General features: G+C 49.6%; 5 protein-coding genes across 5 annotated transcripts; 3 read left to right on the top strand and 2 right to left on the bottom strand.

Annotated features, from left to right (window-relative positions):
* Nucleotides 1-648: 648 nt before the first annotated feature.
* Nucleotides 649-6,851, top strand: TRV_02849 (uncharacterized protein; the record flags this gene model as incomplete). Its single annotated transcript, XM_003022982.1, has 6 exons — nucleotides 649-673; nucleotides 807-1,228; nucleotides 1,388-1,557; nucleotides 1,744-2,098; nucleotides 2,192-6,415; nucleotides 6,486-6,851. The coding sequence occupies 6 exons, from the start codon at nucleotides 649-651 to the stop codon at nucleotides 6,849-6,851; spliced, it is 5,562 nt and encodes a 1,853-aa protein (XP_003023028.1).
* A 192-nt stretch (nucleotides 6,852-7,043) lies between these two features.
* Nucleotides 7,044-7,494, bottom strand: TRV_02850 (uncharacterized protein; the record flags this gene model as incomplete). Its single annotated transcript, XM_003022983.1, has 2 exons — nucleotides 7,044-7,259; nucleotides 7,393-7,494. 2 exons carry the CDS (start codon nucleotides 7,492-7,494, stop codon nucleotides 7,044-7,046), a joined length of 318 nt encoding a protein of 105 aa, XP_003023029.1.
* Nucleotides 7,495-9,259: 1,765 nt separating this feature from the next.
* TRV_02852 (uncharacterized protein) lies at nucleotides 9,260-13,011 on the top strand (the record flags this gene model as incomplete). Its single annotated transcript, XM_003022984.1, has 3 exons — nucleotides 9,260-11,292; nucleotides 11,357-12,824; nucleotides 12,901-13,011. The coding sequence occupies 3 exons, from the start codon at nucleotides 9,260-9,262 to the stop codon at nucleotides 13,009-13,011; spliced, it is 3,612 nt and encodes a 1,203-aa protein (XP_003023030.1).
* A 2,203-nt stretch (nucleotides 13,012-15,214) lies between these two features.
* TRV_02853 (uncharacterized protein) lies at nucleotides 15,215-15,922 on the bottom strand (the record flags this gene model as incomplete). The annotated part of the gene is made up of 3 exons (XM_003022985.1): nucleotides 15,215-15,341; nucleotides 15,406-15,655; nucleotides 15,766-15,922. The coding sequence occupies 3 exons, from the start codon at nucleotides 15,920-15,922 to the stop codon at nucleotides 15,215-15,217; spliced, it is 534 nt and encodes a 177-aa protein (XP_003023031.1).
* A 720-nt stretch (nucleotides 15,923-16,642) lies between these two features.
* On the top strand, nucleotides 16,643-17,330 carry TRV_02854 (uncharacterized protein; the record flags this gene model as incomplete). Its single annotated transcript, XM_003022986.1, has 2 exons — nucleotides 16,643-17,078; nucleotides 17,251-17,330. 2 exons carry the CDS (start codon nucleotides 16,643-16,645, stop codon nucleotides 17,328-17,330), a joined length of 516 nt encoding a protein of 171 aa, XP_003023032.1.
* Between the last annotated feature and the right edge of the window lie 46 nt (nucleotides 17,331-17,376).

The raw sequence follows: 17,376 nt of genomic DNA on the forward strand, positions 1-17,376 counted from the left end.
CTGAAACGGCCGGTTAATTGTATAAACAAGGTAGAATTGATATGTAATTTTGTAATAAATAACCCCCGCAATCTCCTCACTCTTGATCATGTCAAACAGCTTGCTCGTAAAGGGCCCGAAACTGTAGGTTCAATCATTGCAATCCCATCCATGAGGCGGATGACACTGCACCCAAGACCGAATCTTGCTTCCTTCTCCATTCCCAAGAAACATAGGTCATGTAACTTGAACGTCCTGGCATCATTAATCCCCGAAAGAACTTTTGCAGAACATTTTGACGGAATGTGATTTATTTGCGTTGTTCATGGAGAGGAAAAGAAGAGAAGAAAAGAAGAAGAAAAAGTCGAAGTCGAGATTTTATGCAAAAACTTGGTCACGTGATAAATACTGCTTTTAGTGTGGAAAATGGAGATAGCAGGAAGTCTTAGTCCTTCATAGATGTTACGTATACCTAATGCCTAATGGTATGTTCGAGGTTGAAGTTGATGCTGCTATATTTATAATTATTGACTTGTCCGTGCTCAATTGCAGTCGATTACTATACCATAAGCTGTAGCTACTATTTAACTAAAGCTGCAGGCGTTGCAGTAGATCTGAACTTTTTCTGTATCTTCATTGATTGATACACTAATTAATTAAACTAGCTACATGTTTATTCGAGTGCAAAGGGCGAGTTTAATAGGCTAATTTAAGAAAATTAAGGCCAGAACATCGGATATCACTCTGCTACCTCTCTGTTTCGTGGTAATCAACTAGTTATCAACACTGATCAAGCCGACTCAGCCCCAGCTTTTCTCTTACTTCAGCCTCACCACCACTACCACCACCACCACTACTACTTCTCATTACCCACCTTTGTTATTCTCACCTCATTCCCTCTGCCAAACTCCTTCACTATCATCACATCTTCGTCTTCACTATCAATTTCACTCCAAGCTTCAGCTTCACTGCCTGCTTACTAAAACATCACGTGACTGCTCCTGAAAAGGCAAGGTTGTTTATTCACATCGACTTCTCGACCTTCTCCTTTGACTTCCTCTTTGCCTCTCAATCAACCGCTTGCGATCCTCAGACACAAACATCCTCCCTGCTAGAGCTCTCTCTTCTCCTCGCCTCTCTTTGCTTCCACCCCTACCTTTCTCTCCTTCAGCCTGCCCTTTTTCATTCCCTCTCACTCTCTCTCCTTTTTCTCCCCTACTTCTTCGGCATAGCTGGCGCTCCGGGTTTGGTTGGATGAGGTCGTTGCCTTGACGGCCATTACGAAATCATGGCTCCTCTTCCCATTCAGTTTACGGAGCTTTTACAGGTATGATGGCCTCGGGAGTGCTTCTAGAACTGCGCCTTGTCTGCCTGGAGCTTTTGATCCCTTACTGACACGTTGCCGTAGTTAACGAACGTTGATATTGTGGTACGCAATCACCCTCTCCACACGAGCAAGCCTTCTCCCCATTCCTCGCCCCAGCCAATCGATATGGCCCCTACGGCCTGCTATCTTGATATTTCATCGGATACTGCATCTTTTGGGCTCATGTTGATGGGCATTGTGGTTGTTGGAATGTGGGGAGTAGGGCTTCGTGGCTGTGCATGATAGCTAATTACAGCTTGCTTCATCATCTTTATCTGTAGCCTGCATCTATCGGCTTTAATTCATGTGTAAGTATTCTCCAGTGACCTCCGTTCCGCTTCCGCAGTTGCTAATCAGCTCCCTTTTTTGCAAATCGTTTAGACTTTAGAATCCGATAGTTTCGTCTGCATACGACAAAAGGTCAACGATGAAGATAAGACACAAGTTATCATAGTCAATCTTAAAAACAACAATGAAGTCATCCGGCGCCCGATTAATGCCGATAGTGCAATCATGCACTGGAACAAGAACATTATCGCGCTTAAGGCCCAGGGCAAGACCATCCAGGTCTTTGACCTCCAGGCAAAGCAGAAGCTCAAGTCGGCAGTCATGACTGAAGATGTTGTCTTCTGGAAGTGGTACAGTGAGACAAGCATTGGCTTGATCACTGAGTCCTCGGTTTACCACTGGAACGTCTTTGACCCGACTCAGCATGCTCCTCTTAAGATGTTCGACCGGATTGCAAATCTCGCGGTGCGTTTTACTTATTTCGTATCCTTTTTTAATATCGTCATCTTGTTTTTCACTATAATCAAAAAGAGGAAATGCAACTAATCAAGTGGATAGAGCTGCCAAATTATTAGCTATCGTGTTAATGAGGAGGAAAAGTGGATGGTGGTTGTTGGTATCAGTCAACAGCAAGGACGGATAGTAGGAACAATGCAGCTCCATTCGGTTGAACGAGGCATATCTCAACACATCGAAGGCCATGCCGCCGCCTTTGCTACCATCAAGGTCGACGGATCACCCTTACCTCATAAACTCTTCACCTTCGCTGTCAGAACCGCAACCGGTGCCAAACTTCAGATTGCAGAGATCGATCACCAGGAGCCCAACCCTAAGTTCCAGAAGAAGGCTGTTGAGGTTTACTTCCCACAAGAGGCTACCAATGACTTCCCAGTTGCCATGCAGGTTTCTGAGAAATACGATGTTGTCTATCTTATCACCAAGTTCGGCTTCATCCACCTCTATGACCTCGAGACTGGTACATGCATCTTCATGAACCGCATTTCCAGCGAAACCATCTTCGTTACCACACCAAACTCAGATTCTACTGGTATTGTCGGTGTCAACCGTAAGGGTCAGGTCCTCTCTGTCAGTGTGGACGAAGGCACCATCATTCCATATCTCCTTGAAAACCCAGCAAACACATCTCTGGCTGTCAAGCTTGCATCCAAGGCTGGCCTTCCGGGTGCAGATAATCTTCTTCAGAGACAGTTTGAACAGCTCCTATCTCAAGGAAACTATGCAGAGGCTGCCAAAATCGCCGCCAATTCGCCCCGTGGGTTCCTGCGAACTGCAGACACTATCAACCGCCTAAAGGCTGTATCACAGTCAGGTCAGGGCATGTCTGTCATCCTCCAATATTTCGGAATGCTTCTTGACAAGGGATCTCTAAACGTATACGAGAGTGTTGAATTGACTAGACCTGTCTTGCAGCAAAACCGAAAACATCTCCTTGAGAAGTGGCTCGGCGAGGATAAGCTGAAATGCTCCGAGGAGCTAGGTGACATCGTTCGGCCACACGACATGAACATTGCTTTGAACATCTACCTCAAGGCCAATGTTCCCCACAAGGTCGTTGCTGGCTTCGCAGAGACTGGTCAATTCGACAAGATCCTGGCTTACTCCAAGCAAGTCGGCTATCAACCTGACTATGTCCAGCTTCTACAGCATATTGTCCGAGTTAACCCAGAGAAGTGTGCAGAGTTTGCTGGTCAGCTTGCCAACGATGACAGCGGTGCCCTCGTTGATCTTGACCGTGTTGTCGATGTTTTCGTCTCTCAGAACATGATCCAGCAAGCTACTGCATTCTTGTTGGATGCTCTCAAGGACAACAAGCCTGAGCATGCTAAGCTTCAGACTAGGCTGCTAGAGATGAACCTTGTCAACGCTCCTCAGGTCGCCGATGCTATCCTGGGTAACGAGATGTTCACCCACTACGACAAGGCTAGGATCTCACAACTCTGCGAGAACGCAGGTCTCTATCAGCGTGCGCTCGAGAACACTGATGATTCCACAGTCATCATGCGCAACATTGTCCGCACGGACAAACTGAACCCCGAATGGTTGATAGAATTCTTTGGCCGCCTTTCAGTGGAACAGTCCCTGGAATGTATGAACGAGATGCTTCACTCAAACCTCCGTCAAAATCTTCAAGCTGTTGTTCAAATCGCTACCAAATTCTCTGACCTTTTGGGGCCTACCAACCTCATCCAATTGCTTGAGAAATACCGAACTGCCGAGGGTCTCTACTACTACCTTGGCAGCATCGTCAACCTTAGTGAGGATGCCGATGTTCACTTTAAGTATATAGAGGCCGCTACTCGCATGGGCCAGATGACCGAAGTCGAGCGTATTTGCCGCGACAGCAACTACTACAATCCTGAGAAGGTCAAGAATTTCCTCAAGGAGGCCAAGCTTGCTGAACAACTTCCTTTGATTACTGTTTGCGATCGATTCAACTTTGTCCACGATCTAGTTCTGTACCTCTACCAGAACCAGCAGTATTCTTCGATCGAGGTTTACGTTCAAAGGGTCAACCCATCAAGGACTCCCGCTGTTGTCGGTGGCCTGCTTGACGTGGACTGTGATGAGTCTATTATCAAGAACCTTCTCACTACTGTTGACCCAGCTTCTATCCCAATTGATGAGCTTGTCGCCGAGGTAGAGAAGAGAAACAGACTCAAGATTCTTTTGCCATTCCTAGAGAACACTCTCAGCACCGGTAACCAACAGCAAGCAGTCTACAATGCCTTGGCCAAGATATACATTGACAGCAATAACAACCCCGAGAAGTTCCTCAAGGAGAACGACCTCTATGATACTCTAACTGTCGGAAAGTACTGTGAGAAGCGAGACCCTAATCTTGCATATATTGCATACCGCAAGGGCCAGAATGATCTTGAGCTTATCAACATCACCAACGACAACTCGATGTATCGTGCTCAAGCTAGGTATCTGCTTGAGCGAGCTGATAGTGAAATTTGGGCCTTTGTTTTGAACGGAAACAACATTCACAGACGGTCCCTTGTTGACCAGGTTATTGCCACTGCCGTCCCAGAGTCTTCTGAACCAGACAAGGTGTCGGTAGCAGTCAAGGCCTTCCTTGAAGCAGACCTGCCGACGGAGCTCATCGAGTTACTGGAGAAGATCATCCTGGAGCCATCTCCCTTCAGTGATAACAGCAGCTTGCAGAACTTGCTGATGCTCACCGCTGCCAAGGCCGATAAGAGCAAGCTGATGGACTACATCCACAAGCTTACAGAATTCAATGCTGATGAGATTGCGGGAATGTGTCTGTCTGTTGGCCTGTACGAAGAAGCCTTCGAAATTTACAAGAAGGTTGAGAACCATCCTGCTGCCACCAATGTTCTTGTGGAACACATTGTCAGCATCGACCGTGCTCAGGACTATGCTGAGCGTGTTGAACTTCCCGAAGTATGGAGCAAGGTCGCCAAAGCTCAATTGGATGGCCTTCGCATCTCCGATTCTATCGCTTCATACATTCGTGCCGGAGACCCTTCGAACTACAATGAAGTTATCGAAACCGCTACCCATGCTGGCAAGGATGAGGACCTCATTGAATATCTTAAGATGGCCCGCAAGACTCTTCGAGAGCCTGCTGTCGATACTGCCATGGCCTTCAGTTTTGCTAGACTCGACAAGCTCTCCGAGCTTGACGATTTCCTCCGTGGAATCAATGTTGCCGATGTTGAAGCTTCCGGTGACAAGGCCTATGCCGAGGGATACCACCAAGCTGCAAAGATATTCTTCACCAGCATCTCCAACTGGGCAAAACTTGCAACCACACTTGTCCATCTCGAGGACTACCAAGCTGCTGTTGAGTGTGCTCGCAAGGGTAACAGCGTCAAGGTCTGGAAGGAGGTTAACGCAGCCTGCGTTGCCAAGAAAGAATTCCGCCTTGCTCAGATTTGCGGCTTGAACTTGATCGTGCATGCTGAGGAGCTACAAGACCTGGTCCGCCAGTATGAGCGTAATGGCTACTTCGACGAGCTCATTGCTCTGCTTGAGGCCGGTCTTGGTCTTGAGAGAGCCCACATGGGTATGTTCACTGAGCTAGGAATTGCCCTGTCGAAGTACCATCCAGACCGTGTGATGGAGCATCTCAAGTTGTTCTGGACTCGAATCAACATCCCCAAGATGATTCGCGCGTGCGAGGAAGCCAACCTATGGCCCGAGCTGGTTTTCCTTTACTGCCACTACGACGAATGGGATAACGCGGCGCTAGCAATGATGGAGCGAGCAGCCGATTCGTGGGAACATCACTCTTTCAAGGATATTGTTGTTAAGGTTGCCAACCTGGAGATCTACTACCGTGCCCTGAACTTTTATCTGCAAGAACAACCCCTGCTGCTGACGGACCTACTCCAAGTCCTTACTCCCCGCATCGACGTCAACCGGGTTGTTCGCATGTTTGAGAAGTCGGACAACATCCCCTTGATCAAGCCCTTCCTTCTCAATGTACAGCCGCAGAACAAGCGTGCGGTCAATAATGCCATTAACGACCTGTTAATTGAAGAAGAAGACCACAAGACTCTGCGAGACTCGGTTGAGAACCATGACAACTACGATCCCGTCGACCTGGCGCAGAGGCTGGAGAAACACGAGCTTGTATTCTTCCGCCAGATTGCAGCCAACATCTACCGCAAGAACAAGCGATGGGAGAAGTCCATCGCCCTCTCGAAGCAGGACAAGCTGTTCAAAGATGCTATCGAGACCGCTGCGATCTCTGGCAAGCCCGAGGTTGTCGAGGAGCTGTTGCGCTACGTAAGTACCTTGCCATGTGTTATGTTGTTTGGATTTCGCACAATGTTGCTAACAAGTGATGATATGGTAGTTCGTCGACATTGGCAGCCGTGAATGCTACGTGGGCATGCTATACGCCTGCTACGAGCTCATCCGCCCTGATGTGGTATTGGAGATGTCGTGGCGCCATGGCCTCCACGATTTCACGATGCCTTACATGATCAACATGCTGAGCCAGCAAGTGCAGACCATTGAGATGTTGAAGAAGGACAATGAGGAGCGCAAGGCGAAGGAAGCCTCTCAGCAGAAGGAAGAGGACAACACGCCCATCCTCGGAGGCTCGAGACTGATGCTGACGCAAGGTCCCAGCGGGTCAATGGGAGGGGGTGCGCCGTCGATGTTTGGACAGCAGACCAACGGCATAACCCCCCAGCCAACCGGCTTCCGGCCATTTTAAGGACAAACATGCTAGAAAGAAAGAAAGAGAAAGACTAGATAAGACGACGGGATGAGGATGATGAAGAAAAATAAAAATAACACCATACGAGGTCTCCGTGATTATGAATGAAATCATCAACACAGGAAGAAGAGAGAAAAGAAATGAGAATGAACGAAACCGGGGCCAGATATGGTGGCTTTTTGTTATCAGTTATGCCTTATCGGAAACTCGGGTGGTTTCTGTTGATATCCCACTTCCGCCTTCCCCCCCTTTTTTTACTACACATTTTCTTTTTTCCATTTTTTCATTATTTCCGTCTGGGACTGCGAGCGGTGGGAAAGCATGGAGGATGGAGGAGAATAGAGGAGAAGCCTTTTTCTTTTTCTTTTCTCTTCTATTTCTTTTGTTATGTTTCTTCTGCTGTCCCTTTATTTTCCTCCAGCAAAGCCTTAAAAAAAACAAAACCACATAAACTAATAATGTACCCTCACCCCCCTTGTCCGGCATCGGCTTCGGCACCGGCTTCCGGCTCCTACTCGTTTTACCTGTTGTTACTTACTCTCTGCACCTGTGCTGTCATGTCCTTTTTCTCCTTCATCATGTGTATTTGATACGAGATATTTTGTTTTCTTTTCCTCTTTTTTTCTTCATAATACGCCATCACCCTAGCTGTAAATCGGACGTGCTTGTACTTCGGCAAATAAGGTCAACCTCCAGTCCCTCTCGGCACGGATACATGAGTGGCTTCGTAAAGGACAGCAAATAGGCCGGCGATTCCCCCAGCCGGCATGCAAGATCCAAACTGACCGTGTGATGGGAGATCTCGACATAAAAAGGTAGCACAACTCAACAGAAGTAAACAAACATCCTGTTTCCGCAGCCAGTCGGAGCGTCCCCAACACGCAGGCCGTCAGCCATCTGCACGGTCTAAGAACATAAGTATTTACAAGTCGTGCTGCATTTTTTTTATTTTTTGGTTACTCCTCTGTGCTTCTTCCCCTGGAGCTCCCCCCAACGCTAGCCAGCCAGCCCATCTTTTCCTTGACCAAACTGGTTTATCCTCGGCTAAACGAGATATTCAATCAGGAGGTAACTAAATAAGAAAAGAAAATTAACGTCTGGATGAGAAAAGCCGGAAAAAGAAAGGAAGGACATGAGAAAGCTTCTCTCTATCCTCATGTACTTCTCTCTCTGCTCAACCACTCTAACTACAACAGACTGGCTCTCAAGTGTATATTTGCTCGGCTAGACGCTCAGCTTACGGATGGGGGTAAACTAAAGTAAAATGGCTCATGGGCGGCCAATTAGTCAAAGAAAAGAAGCCGGTGGAAGGCTGGTCCATGTCGACGGGCCCTGGAGACAGCCAGATGATGTCTCTTTTCTTTTTCCGCCGTCTCTGCTGCTGCTCCATCGTCGTCGAGTCTTGTCGTCGTCGTCTTGGTTTCAGGCGGTTCTTGCTTGGTGGAGAGAATCCGAGGAGCATGGGTGGCTTTCCGACGGGGAATTGCCGTGTAGCCAGAGTGCCGTCAGACTCACTCACTCACTCACTGCTGCAGAGTCAACGGTACATAGCATGCCGTCCTGGCCATCACCTCGTCTCATCCTCTCAATCTCACTCTATCTTCTTCTTCTCTTCTTCTTCTCTTCTTCTTCATCTTCTTCTTCGTCGTCGTCGTCGTCGTCGTCGTCGTCTTGCTGTCTACTTGGCTGTCGCTTAGTAAAACCCAGCAGGTCATGTGGGGAGCGGCCACGTGAGCGGAGAATAATTAACGCGAGCCTCCGCGGACGAACCAACCAGAAAAAAGAAAAAAAGCGACGGAAAAAGCAAATAAGAAAGCAGGAAAAAAAAAAAAAAAAAAAAAAGAAGACGAAGCAGCCAAACCTTGCGGGGCAAGTTTAAAATAAAAGGCGCGACGAACTTCCGCTGCGACGCTTCGGACGGCCAACAACATCCCAACATCGCCAGCTTCGCCCTCGTCCTCCTTGCCGCTCGCTCAAAGAGGTGACGGTCGTCTTCAGGTACGTCTGCTGGCCATGTTCGACGGGCTGCCGCAGCGACGTGGTGGCCGTCAATGGCTGTGAACATGTTCGCCCGCTGCTCGCTCTGCCCCACTGCGGTCTGCTCCAGGGCCCCTCCGCCAGGCCGATGCCGCGGCTTCACGCTCTCTCTATAAGAAGGGATGAGCCGGGCATACAGAGAGGACGACGGAGATCATATCGATGCTGACTGTTGTTTTTTTTTCTTTAGAAAAACCATCTTATATCGAACCGAACAGGCAAGAAGACAAACAAGCTACACCGAAGAATCGGAGAGTATCTATATAGATAGCGGCGTGATATCAGGACCGTCATCTTCGTCCTCTGACACCTGATACCCCCGTTGATACACATCTATATACATACATACATATATTCTCTATACAAACATGGCTCCAGCACCCGTGCCTCTGCCAGACGTCAATAGTACGGCTGTCCGCGAGGACGCCGTCGAGGAAGATGTCATGGAAGACCACCACCCGTCCAACTTCCAGGACTCTGTCCACAGCCGTCTACGGGCCAATTCCTCCATCATGCAGTTCCAGAAGATCCTCGTCGCCAACAGAGGAGAAATCCCCATCCGTATCTTCCGTACAGCCCACGAACTCTCCCTACAGACTGTTGCTATCTTCAGCTACGAGGACAGGCTGAGCATGCATCGCCAAAAGGCCGACGAGGCGTATCAGATCGGTAAGCGTGGCCAGTACACGCCCGTGGCTGCCTACCTGGCCGGCCATGAGATTGTCAACATTGCCTCGCAGCACGGCGTCCACCTCATTCACCCGGGATACGGCTTCTTGTCCGAGAATGCCGAGTTTGCTCGTGCTGTCGAGAAGGCCGGCATGGTCTTCGTCGGTCCTACTCCAGAGACTATCGATAGACTCGGTGATAAGGTCTCTGCTCGAAAAATCGCCATAGAGTGCAAGGTCCCCGTCGTGCCCGGTACCCCCGGCCCGGTCGAGACCTTCGATGCTGTCAAGTCATTCACGGATGAGTACGGCTTCCCCATAATCATCAAGGCTGCCTTTGGTGGTGGTGGCAGAGGCATGCGTGTCGTCCGTGACCAGGAGTCGCTGCGGGACTCCTTCGAGCGTGCTACCTCGGAGGCCAAGACTGCTTTCGGCAATGGCACCGTCTTTGTAGAACGCTTCCTCGATAAACCAAAGCACATCGAAGTTCAGCTACTTGGAGACAACCACGGCAACGTCGTCCACCTGTACGAGCGTGACTGCAGTGTCCAGCGTCGTCATCAGAAGGTCGTCGAGCTTGCTCCGGCCAAGGATCTCCCCATTGATGTCCGTGACAACATTCTTGCCGACGCCGTCAGGCTCGCCAAACATGTAAACTACCGCAACGCCGGTACCGCGGAGTTCCTGGTCGACCAGCAGAACAGATACTACTTTATCGAAATCAACCCCCGTATCCAGGTCGAGCACACCATCACCGAAGAAATCACAGGCATCGATATCGTCGCTGCCCAGATCCAGATCGCCGCCGGTGCTACCCTAGAACAGCTCGGCCTCACCCAAGACCGCATCTCCATCAGAGGTTTCGCCATCCAATGCCGCATCACCACTGAGGACCCTACGAAGGGCTTCCAGCCAGATACTGGCAAGATCGAGGTCTACCGCTCTGCAGGTGGTAACGGAGTCCGTCTTGATGGCGGTAACGGCTTTGCTGGTGCCATCATCACCCCACATTATGACTCCATGTTGGTCAAATGTACCTGCCATGGTTCCACATACGAAGTCGCACGCCGAAAGATGCTTCGTGCCCTCGTTGAGTTCCGTATCCGTGGCGTCAAGACAAACATTCCCTTCTTGGCTTCGTTGCTAACACACCCTACCTTCATCGACAGCCAGTGCTGGACCACCTTTATTGATGATACCCCAGAACTATTCTCCCTCATTGGCTCTCAGAACCGTGCCCAGAAACTCCTTGCGTACCTTGGTGATGTTGCAGTCAACGGAAGCAGCATCAAGGGCCAGGTTGGCGAGCCCAAGTTCAAGGGCGAAATCTTGAAGCCCATCATGCGTGATGCCGATGGCAAACCAATCGACCTCAGCTCTCCCTGCAAGGAGGGATGGAAGCAAATCATCGATGAAAAGGGCCCCGCTGCCTTTGCAAAGGCTGTTCGTGAGAACAAGGGATGTCTTATCATGGACACCACTTGGCGTGATGCCCATCAGTCCCTGCTGGCAACTAGAGTTCGTACCGTTGACCTCGTCAACATTGGCAAAGAAACCAGTTATGCTTTCAGAAACGCATACAGTTTGGAGTGCTGGGGTGGTGCTACCTTTGATGTCTCCATGAGATTCTTGTACGAAGATCCATGGGACAGACTCAGAAAGATGAGGAAGGTTGTCCCAAACATCCCCTTCCAGATGCTGCTTCGTGGCGCCAACGGCGTTGCTTACTCTTCGTAAGTTTTTCCCTTTATTCTATATGAAAGATTAGTACGCTGATATTATGAACGTCTATTATAGCCTTCCTGACAATGCCATCTACCACTTCTGTAAGCAGGCAAAGAGATATGGTGTTGATATCTTCCGTGTCTTCGATGCCCTTAACGATATCAACCAGCTTGAGGTTGGTATGAAGGCTGTAGCCGCGGCAGGTGGTGTTATTGAAGCTACTATCTGCTACTCGGGAGACATGCTTAACCCCAAGAAGAAGTACAACCTGGACTACTACCTTGACTTGGTCGACAAGATTGTGGCCCTGGGAACTCACATCCTTTGTATCAAGGATATGGCTGGTGTCCTCAAGCCTCAAGCTGCCACCTTGCTTGTCGGAAGCATCAGGAAGAAGTATCCTGATCTCCCCATCCACGTCCACACTCACGACTCAGCCGGTACAGGTGTTGCCTCCATGGTTGCCTGTGCACAGGCGGGTGCTGACGCCGTTGACGCTGCAACTGACAGCATGTCTGGCATGACCTCTCAGCCCAGTGTAGGTGCCATCCTCGCCTCTCTTCAGGGCACCGACCAGGACCCCAAGCTCGACATCCCCAATGTCCGTGCCATCGACACCTACTGGGCCCAACTCCGTCTCCTCTACTCGCCCTTCGAGGCTGGCCTCTCTGGACCCGACCCAGAGGTCTACGAGCACGAAATCCCTGGTGGCCAGCTTACCAACCTCATCTTCCAAGCTCACCAGCTTGGTCTCGGTGCTCAATGGCTTGAGACCAAGAAGGCCTATGAACAAGCCAACGATCTCCTTGGAGACATCGTCAAGGTCACCCCTACCTCCAAGGTTGTCGGTGACCTAGCTCAGTTCATGGTCTCCAACAAGCTAAGCCCAGACGATGTGATTGCTCGCGCCGCTGAGCTTGACTTCCCCGCCTCCGTCCTCGAGTTCCTCGAGGGTCTCATGGGCCAGCCCTATGGCGGATTCCCCGAACCTCTCCGTTCCAGGGCTCTTCGTGATCGTCGAAAGCTTTCGGACCGCCCCGGTCTCCACCTAGAGCCTCTTGATCTAGCTAAGATCAAGGCCGAGATCAAGGAGAAATTCGGCAGCGCTACCGAATGTGATGTTGCTAGTTACGCAATGTACCCCAAGGTCTACCAGGACTACCGCAAATTCGTCGCCAAGTACGGTGACCTTTCTGTCCTGCCGACCAAATACTTCCTTGCCAGGCCTGAGATCGGCGAAGAATTCAGCGTTGAGCTCGAGCAAGGAAAGGTGCTCATCCTGAAACTGCTGGCTGTGGGTCCTCTGTCCGAGCAGACGGGCCAGCGAGAAGTCTTCTATGAGATGAACGGTGAAGTTAGACAGGTCACTGTTGATGACGTTCTTGCTACGGTTGACGACACCAGCCGCCCCAAGGCCGATCCCAGTGACAGCAGCCAGGTTGGTGCACCAATGAGTGGTGTGGTAGTCGAAATCAGAGCCCACGAGGGTGTCGAGGTGAAGAAGGGAGACCCGATTGCTGTTCTTAGTGCTATGAAGATGGTATGTTATTGCTCTTGTCCTCTCACCCCCCTCCCTTGAAATTTACGGATATATATGCTAACTTGCTTATGATTAGGAAATGGTCATCTCTGCACCTCATCACGGAAAGATTGCCAGTCTACATGTCAAGGAGGGAGATTCTGTCGATGGACAGGACCTCATCTGTAAAATGACCAAAGCTTGCTGAATAAAGAAAAAAAAAAAGTCGCGTCCGTCTTCTGATGTATATGATGTTGTTTTATGTCCCTTAGTTATTTTATATGGCACGCACGCCCCATACTGTTCCAGATTACTAGCTCTATAATAGAAGAGCCTTTTTAACAAGCTTCCTCATAATCCGTTTACAGCGAAGCTTAAATCACCATCAATTTGACCAACGAATGATATCGCTATTGTCATGGATGTTTGCTATCAAGCTGTGCCAATCAGAGATGCATCCAAGAATGTGACATCATAACGCCCGTATGCGGCTTGACCTCGCGTGCACAACAAGTCCCTCCTACATCACCAACAAGTACAACACTGCCAGCCAAGTCACATCTCCACGACATATATAGAGTAGACGAAGCTGTATAGCTGGGCTGTCATGCTTGTATCGGTGCTGTGGTTGAATGCAGCCGTGTCATGACCTTGTTGCTACAGTGCAAGCGCCAGCCGTAACACATAGATCATCACAAAGTACCAACCTTCTACCACCATGATACCTCAACTATAGCTTCAGCCTGTCCTGGATCGACCCTCGACCCTGGGACCCAGCCGGGCTTTGCCTTGGTCGATGAGGGGGCGAATAAGTTAAAAAGGAGCAGAAGGCCAGAGGCGATTCCCCCGCCCTTCTTCATCCATTCTACATAGGATGTCTTCGAGATAGTACACTCGTCTGTACGAACACCAGCTATCAGGAGCAATATCGCAAATATATATCAAATAAGATATGAGTGACCGTCCTGAGCGTCCACCGGTATGGGTTAGGGGCGGAACGCCTTACTTCTATCATCCTCGTCGACCATCTGTACCATCTGAGGTTGCGAATGAAGAGTTGCGACGTGTAAGTCCATCCATCACCTCCTACAGCTGAAGTGGAATGCTAAGGTCAAGATACTAGGCGTCAACCACCTCTAGCATCCCGTCTGTTACTGGCATCGTACCAGACCGATCCAGCTCCATCTCATCTACCACCTCCGCCACACAGAACGCTCAGCAAGCAGGTGTAGCATCGAATCTGTTCCCCTTCATGGCCAAAGACCGTTCAGAATCGATGTCGTCTGAGTCCGGAACAGGGCCTGAACGAGACCAGTCAAAGAGAAGAAGCTCGCATTCCGACAGGAGCTATGCTGGGCTAATGACGCAGAAGCGAATGTCCGAAGACCCGCTCTTTGCTAGTAGACGGGAAAGCTGGAGGGAGCAGGCTGCGAATTCTCGACCAGATGATAGGAGATTCCTTAGCCGTTGGTGGGATAAGTAAGTTGCCAATCCATATAGTTAGCCTGTCGGTGTATGGGACTTTGATGACTGATACATGGTTTATAGCTTTGTTAAAGGAGAGCACCAGGCACCTCCCAAGAACAAGTGATAGTTTTTTCTACCCCATCCTTAACTTAAGGTGGATGGTGTAGATATTTGACAAAAGCTGACGCAAATGGCGAGTTTTGGAGAATTTTGTTGAACCCAGTCTGTTTCTTTGCAATGTGGTAAAGTGTTATGCTTTGAGTTGGAAATTGATCAGCAGATTTATGCAAATTTATGTAGTCCATACCTTGGTATATTCTGTCGACTTGCATTTACGAATAATTATAACAACATGATAATCTTACCTTTGACATAGTTGTTGAGAGTTTATATTACTACATGCCTACGAGAAAGGAAAAAAAAAAAAAACAGCTTGACCACTCTAGCATCCAATCGGGAGCATAGTAGCAACCAAGCTAAAGGCCGCCTGGGATGGGGAACGAAGACTCGTCCCTCATCCCAGAAAGGTATGGCTGGACGCCAACATCCCTCTCAGCAATGGTTAAGCGGAACAACACCCTAGGTGAAGCCTCCATTGTGAAACAGGGAAAGAGAGCCGTTTTGAAATGTAAATTTTATTGTTGCTTGTCGTATCATACTTGCTTGTTGAGTCTTAGTTGGAAATATACCCCTAGAACACGCCTGTTATTTTTTACAAGTAAAAAACAACCCATCCCCCACGACTAAACGCAACAAGCAAAGAGGTTTGGTTCGCGAGTAAGCAGGGCGCAAGGAACGGGGATGGAAGGGGAGATTCCTTGTAGCCTGAGAAAAGAGTCCCTTCCGTTGCCTGAAATGAGGCATTATGGAGTAAAGGAGAGGGAAGAGAGGTAAAGGCGGAGAGAGAAACGGGGGAATTTTTGTTTGATTTTGATATGATTGATTTATCGGACAATTCCCTCGAATCTGCTCTTGAACCACTTGATGGTCTCGGTCTGGTTAATACGGTGAGGAGCACCGATCTTGGACTTGCATCGTCGGCGCTTAGCGATACGCTCACCAGGGCGGGTCCTAATTAAATCAGATATAAGTAACCGAGAAACCTGGTATTTGGGTGTTAGATTATAGCACTCACATGCAGCAGTAGAAGTCCATTCCGTAGATACCGATACCAGGGTCATACTTGATGCCCAAGTCGATGTGTTCGTTGATACCGAATCCGAAGTTTCCAGTCTCAGAGAAGTTCTTCTTCCTCAATTCGTATTCCTTGACCTTGAGGCCACGCTCAAGAATCTCCTCAGCCTTGGGGCCACGGACAGTAACGTGGACAGCAATCTTTTCGTTACGTCGGATACCGAAAGTACGGACGGTGTAGCGGGCCTTGCCTATCAAGTGCGCACACTCGCTTGTCAGTTTTTGACTCTTATTTTCCAATTCTCGCTTCACAACGTTGTTTCTTCCATCGATTCAACTCATTCCAGGGAGGTAGCCATACTGTAGACTGGGGTTTGACCGCTCAGCTGTTCCAACACCTTGGCTGCACGAGTAAGTCTGTCACCAGACTCGCCAACGGAGATGTTGAGGACGAGTTTCTGGATGCGGAGTTCCCGCATGGGGTTCGAAGATTTGTCGTTTCCCTCGGCCTGTGCCATGATTAGCGATATGTCACTGAAAACACCGTCGACTGGGCCTCATATCGTACCATTGTGAGTGTTGTTGGTGCTGCTGTGCGTTCTGGCTGCGCGAGAAGAAAGTCGAAGTGGTTGAAAGTCGCAAAAAGTGTTTTTGTGTGCGCGAAAGCGAAAAAAACCCTACGCGGGCTTGGCGTTGGCGCTAAACCAAAACGGTCAAAGAGCGTATCTTCAACGCCAAAAGATCGAAAGTTGCAGCAAAGCAGAAAGACGGCGATAGAACAGTTTGATATTCCTCACGACCAGGCTTCTGGTTACTGCTGTGCTAAAAGAACAGAGACGTTGGAGCTCGGCGAGTTTGTCAAAACCCTCGGGTCTGGTTGAAAGTCGCATTCGTGCGCACCTGAGGCAGCATGGCTTCAAACAAGCAGGGGAAGATGGTGAGTTCATGAGAGCTGGAGCTTGGTTGATTGCAAGATAAGATCGCTGACATGTCTTTTAGCAAAATCTCGTATGATTATCCTTGACGCCCTTTCCGTGATTTGCTATATGCCTGCTTTCAGAGGCCTCCGGCCAAGAGCTGACGCGCATACTAGATCAATTATAGGATGAGGGTCACTTTGACAGATGGGCGACAGATGACAGGCCAAATGCTTGCATTTGACAAAGTAAGCTGGAAGTAAATACCTGGGAGGAGATAGGTGCGCGGTACGAGTGTATACTAACCGTATATCCCAGCATATGAACCTCGTTCTCGCAGATACTGAAGAGTTCCGTCGAGTAAAGAAGAAGTCGGGCAAGGGAGGGCAGGCCGCACCCGGCAGTAGCAGCACTACCCCGTTGGTTGAAGCTGAAGAGAAACGAACACTTGGACTCACCATTGTACGCGGAACACACGTTGTGTCATGTTCAGTCGATGGCCCGCCGCCCGCAGAGCCAGCCGCCAGGCTAGGAACAACTGCTGCCGGTCTTGCGGGTGGCTCTGCTACACTCGCTGCTGGGCCTGGAATCAGTAAACCTGCGGGACGGGGCCTACCCGTTGGACTTGGTGGACCAGCTGCTGGTGTGGGAGGACCGCCACCACCTGCTGGATTTGGCGCATTTCCACCCCCGGCGGGATTCCCCGGCGGACCACCTCCGGGTTTTGGAGGTCGAGGCGGACCTCCCGGAGGACCACGTATGTTTTGTCTCTACCATTGTCCATTATCATTGCTCTGTGTTTACTGACCACCTACATAGCTGGATTTGGACCACCACCAGGTTTCGGGGCTCCTGGAGCTCCTGGCGGGCCTCGTAAGTAAATCAACATTTCTTTCCCCATGTTTTACTTGTATACTGATTATACGTAGCTGGAGGATTCCAACCACCGCCCGGCTTCCAGCCTCCGGGACAAGGACGAGGCTTCCCACCAGGCATGGGTGGACGATGATACCAGCGCTTCTTGGAGTTACGAAACGCAGACTGTTTTGACAATC

The sequence above is a fragment of the Trichophyton verrucosum genome, assembly GCF_000151505.1.
Source record: "Trichophyton verrucosum HKI 0517 chromosome Unknown contig00242_1.f1.exp, whole genome shotgun sequence".
NCBI lineage: Eukaryota > Fungi > Ascomycota > Eurotiomycetes > Onygenales > Arthrodermataceae > Trichophyton > Trichophyton verrucosum.